Genomic DNA, 4362 nt, shown 5'->3' with positions numbered 1-4362 from the left:
GCGTGCGCGTGCGCGCGCACATGCACACACATGCGCACACGCACACACACGCACGCACGCACGCACGCACGCACGCGCGCGCACACACACACACACACACTTCTACGTACACACACGCACACACTCCTACGTACACAAACACACACTTCTAGATACACACACACAGTTCTACATACACACATGCCAACTCACATGCACGCTCACACAGCACGCTCTTACACACACACAACCAACCACATCGCAACCGCACCCGCAGGCACCCCTGCGGGGCTGCTGGGCCACAAGGTGTCAGTGGAGGGCCTGCGCCCCTCCTGGCCCCCCGACACCCCGCAGGACTTCAGGGACCTGGCGGCATGGTGCTGGGCCGGCAGCCCGCAGGACAGGTGCAGGGCAGGGGGGGGGGGTCCGCTCTGCACTGAGTGGACCCCTGCAATGCGGACCCCTGTGGTGCAGAGTTGTTCATTTGTTACGATCCATGCTTGCTCGCTCGTAAAGTCTTAGGTTGCAGCATGGCTCGCTGGCTTCGACAGCAATGGAGCAGCCTGTCGCCCATCAATTGGTCAAACCATCTTGCCGCCAACCGCTGCTGATCGCTGACCGCCCCCGCAGGCCTGGCTTTGAGGCCGTGCTGTCAGCCCTCATTGAGATGCGCCAGCGCGCCCCCAGCCGCACGACGCCGCTCTCGCCATACGACCGATTACCGGCGACGGCGCGGCAAGCGGCGTGGCAGGCGCCAGAGTCATCCTGGGTGGGCGGCTGATGCCGTCGGGGCGGCCGGCTGTTGGCCTTATTCAAGTGGCAAAGGGGGGACGCCAGCTGTGCAAGAGGGGCCTCTAGGGCCGAGCATTCATCCCGCAGCACGTGCTGGTATCGTCCACGCCTGCTCACGCTTTTCTTATCGCGACTTTGACAGTTGATCACTTTGCGGTATAGATCCCCCTCCCCCGAATGCCCATGACGCAACCTGCGTGCGCGCATCCATGCACACACACATACATGCGCACACATCCATAACCCTTATGCACATAAGTTCAAACATGCACAGCCGTGGCTCAACTCCTGCACCCACCAACCGTCACCTCTCCCTCCACCCCAGGGCGACCCTGGTGACCCCACAGCACCGCCGGCAGTCCCCGGCGCAGGCGGCCGCTTTGGCGCCACGTTTGGGGGCAGCTCGTTCCGCGGCCGCCTGCAGCGCATCACATGATGCTGCCGCCACGCACGCAGCGCCTGCCGCGGGCGCCCCCGTGCACCTGGGCTGGCGCCGCGCGGGCGTCAGGCACAAGAAAGGCGCCCCACACACAGAGTCACGCTGTTGGATGTGCACGCCCCCTTTGCACCCGCGCGCGTGCAGGCTGTGAGGGGCCTGGCCCTGCTCCCGTCATGTTGCGGCCTCCCTGTTTCTTGGCGCTTCCTTTGCTTGTGATATCCAAACAGCACACCCCTCCCTTGAATGAAGGGAGCCAAAAGAATTGCTCTATGGAGGCCCTCTGGCCTCCTGCAAGCACACCTCCTACAAACAACCCCCGACCCCCTTGTTTGGCGCGCGCAGGGGCAGCCCCTGCATTCCCTGCCGCCACCCCCCTCAAGCAACAACACGGCTCGCCTTAAACACACACGCACCCTCTTATACACTCCCTCAAACAATCACACACTCTCACACATTATCACACACGCGCACACATGGCAGCCCAATGACCCCGATGCACACATGATTGCATGTCCGTCCCGCATCATGGACGCCACTATTTTGACTGCTGACTCACCAACTGCTGCCTCACTCTGATGTTATGGAAGTCGCCTCGATTGCGGGGGGTGCAGGCGCGCACCTGGCACGCTGTGCCAGCCTCCAGCGAGCAACTCCACGCTTAAGGGCGCCACGTGCACATGTGTGCACCCATGCTCGTGCTTGTGCTCGCTTTTTGCGCATGCCCAGCGACAATCGCATGGGTTGTGGGATCATGTTTCCGGAGGGGCTCCACGCAGTCCAGAGCGCTTATCGAGCCCCCACTACACAGGACGCGCCCCGATGTTGTTGCGCGTGCGCCCGCTCCCTTTGTGCCAAGCATCGTGCCGGCGCAGCCCCGTCGATATGCGGGCGTGGAGAGGCGAGTGCGTCTCAGTTGCTCGCGCATCGTGCGTCCGCCGGTCTCCCATTGCCTGCCTCTTCTCGGCACCCCGTAGCGGGCGCATGCTGCGCGTTTAGTGTGGCTGGTGAGATACCAACATGCGATGCTGTACTGGCTGCCCGTTTGCCGTTTCTTCAAGCATGACTGGAACGTTTGCGCCCTGCGACTCTGCCGCCTGCAGGGACTTTGAGTGACTTGGAACACAACCCCCAACCTACTCTCAGCGCCACATGGAGGCACGCCTTCCTGCGCATGCCTGAGTGGCCGCCACCATTGGCGCGTATCACGGGTTGTTTTACCCACTTGTGTTCTGGTGCAAGGGGTAAGCCAACGGCTGTGGCAACGTGGGCAAGGCCTTGAAGGTGGTTGAAGTCACTTTTGGAAGAGTGCATGGCGCTTCAGCTAAAACCCAGGGGGCGGCGGTGACGCATGGTGTCACATAAACATAGCAACTCAAGCAGCCGCTGCCGGTCCCACTCCAGGCGGTCTGCCGGCCTCCAGCTTCTGCAGCGCCAACGCCACCTTGCGCCGCAGGTATGCCGTCTGCTGCGCCGCGTCCCCTAGTTTTGCATCCCACTCCCAGCATGGCACGGTCACCACCACGTAGCCCCGCGCCGCCAGCGCCCTGTCGCGCGCCAGCGTGTCGCCTGTAGGCTGCCAGCCTGGCAGCAGAAAGTGGGTCGAGCCGTCCGCCTCGATGGCCAGCCGCTGTCCGCTGGCCGTATGCATCGCGGTGACGTCGATGCTGTAGGCACCATCTTCTGTAAGCGTCTCCTGGCAGCAGGCGGCCAGGCCTGTCAGGCGCCGTGCGCATGCAAACACGCTCTGCTCGAGCACTGTCCTGCGCTGCTTGGCCGTCTGCTGCAGCATCAGTTCCCACTCATCCGCGCACTGCTGCAGCTGCTGCGCCGACAATGTGCCTGCAAGCCCGCCGCTGCCTGGCTGACAGTCCATCAGCCACAGATGTGCCTGCCACAGCTGGCTGCGGTTGGCAGCCGTGCACCCCGCCTCCCACACGCAGCTGCCCGCCAGCTGCTCGCTCAGTGCCGCGACCTGCTGCGCCAGTTGCTGCTGGTCTGCCACCGCTACAGCCCAGCACAGGTTGCAGATGTCTTGGGCGTTGTGGGTGGATCCCTGCCATTGCTGCTGAGCAGCAGCCACGAGCGCGACAAACAGCGGCGCTTCAAAGATGCCCAGCCTTGCTGCCGCCAACGCTGTGTTGCTGATGTCCTGTGGATTCATGGCTGCAACCCGCTGCAGCGCGGCTTTCATCAGCAGGGACACCAGCTTTCCAGGGCGCATGCCCAGCTCTGACAGCGCCCACAAGCTGTTGCTGATGGCCTGAGGCGTCATGCCCTCCACAAGCTGCATCCTGACAGCGGCGTCTGCCAGCTGCAGCAGCGCCACCTCAACGCTCGTTAGCTGCATTGTCGTGCGCCGTGCCGCTGCAAAGTCTGCTTTGCGCCTGGCCGCCGCCCACAGTGTGTTGGATATATCCTGCGGCTTAACTGCCTGCTGCTGCTGCACCAATGCCTCCACCAGCTGCTGCATCTGCTGCTCTGGCAGCCGCAGCTCCATTTTGGCCGCCGCCAACAGTGTGTTGGACAGGGCCTGTGGCTTGGCTGCCCGCCGCTGCTGCACCAAAACATCCACCAGCTGGCGCGCCTGCTGCTCATGCAGCTGCAGCCCCATGTTGGCCGCCGCCCACAGCGTGTTGGACACGTCCTGCGGCTTGAATGCATGGTGCTGCTGCATCAACGCCTCCATCAGCTGAAGCTCCTGCTGTTTATGAATCCTGTAGCTGCCCATGTCCCACAACAGCGCCGCGCCATATAGGGCGTTGGACAAGCCCTGCGGCGCTGCCCCTTCACATTTGCCCACCAGCCGGTCCAGGCAGGCGTAAAGCAGCGGCGGATCTGCATACGCCGCCTTACCACACGACCACACAATATTGGTCAGCGCCTGCTCCCCGCATGCGTCAAGCTGTGGCTGCAGCCGCACCCACAGCCGCCCCAGCAGCGGGTGAAAGGGGGCGGGCGGTGCGTCCGCGCTGATGATGTGCCCTGCCCTGCTCAATGCTGTCGAGATGTGGATGTAGTCAAAGCTAGCGCCATGCTGCTGCTCCAAGTCCTCAAGCTCCTGCAGTGTCGAGGACTGCTTTATCCAGCTATTGAGCTGCCTTGTGTCGGGGTCGCTGCCGCCATTACGGCGGGGCCCCGGGCCGCTGCCGCGG

At 63.4% G+C, this 4362-nt stretch overlaps 2 protein-coding genes across 2 annotated transcripts in view; one reads left to right on the top strand and one right to left on the bottom strand.

The window, feature by feature from the left end:
* Positions 1-760, top strand: part of MNEG_0882 (putative serine/threonine-protein) — a gene marked incomplete at both ends in the record, with an annotated part of 11213 nt that extends 10453 nt beyond the window's left edge. The window contains 2 exons of the mRNA XM_014050638.1: positions 257-383; positions 610-760. Of these exons, the coding sequence (XP_013906092.1) occupies positions 257-383; positions 610-760 (278 nt within the window). The remainder of the gene's footprint in view (positions 1-256; positions 384-609) is intronic.
* A 1822-nt stretch (positions 761-2582) lies between these two features.
* MNEG_0881 (hypothetical protein) lies at positions 2583-3938 on the bottom strand (the record flags this gene model as incomplete). Its single annotated transcript, XM_014050637.1, has 1 exon — positions 2583-3938. One exon carries the CDS (start codon positions 3936-3938, stop codon positions 2583-2585), a length of 1356 nt encoding a protein of 451 aa, XP_013906091.1.
* Between the last annotated feature and the right edge of the window lie 424 nt (positions 3939-4362).

This window comes from Monoraphidium neglectum (genome assembly GCF_000611645.1).
Source record: "Monoraphidium neglectum strain SAG 48.87 unplaced genomic scaffold scaffold00079, whole genome shotgun sequence".
In the NCBI taxonomy this organism is placed as follows: Eukaryota; Viridiplantae; Chlorophyta; class Chlorophyceae; order Sphaeropleales; family Selenastraceae; genus Monoraphidium; species Monoraphidium neglectum.
The sequence above is the reverse complement of the archived record's forward strand: the minus strand, read 5'-3'. Positions and strand labels throughout refer to the sequence as shown.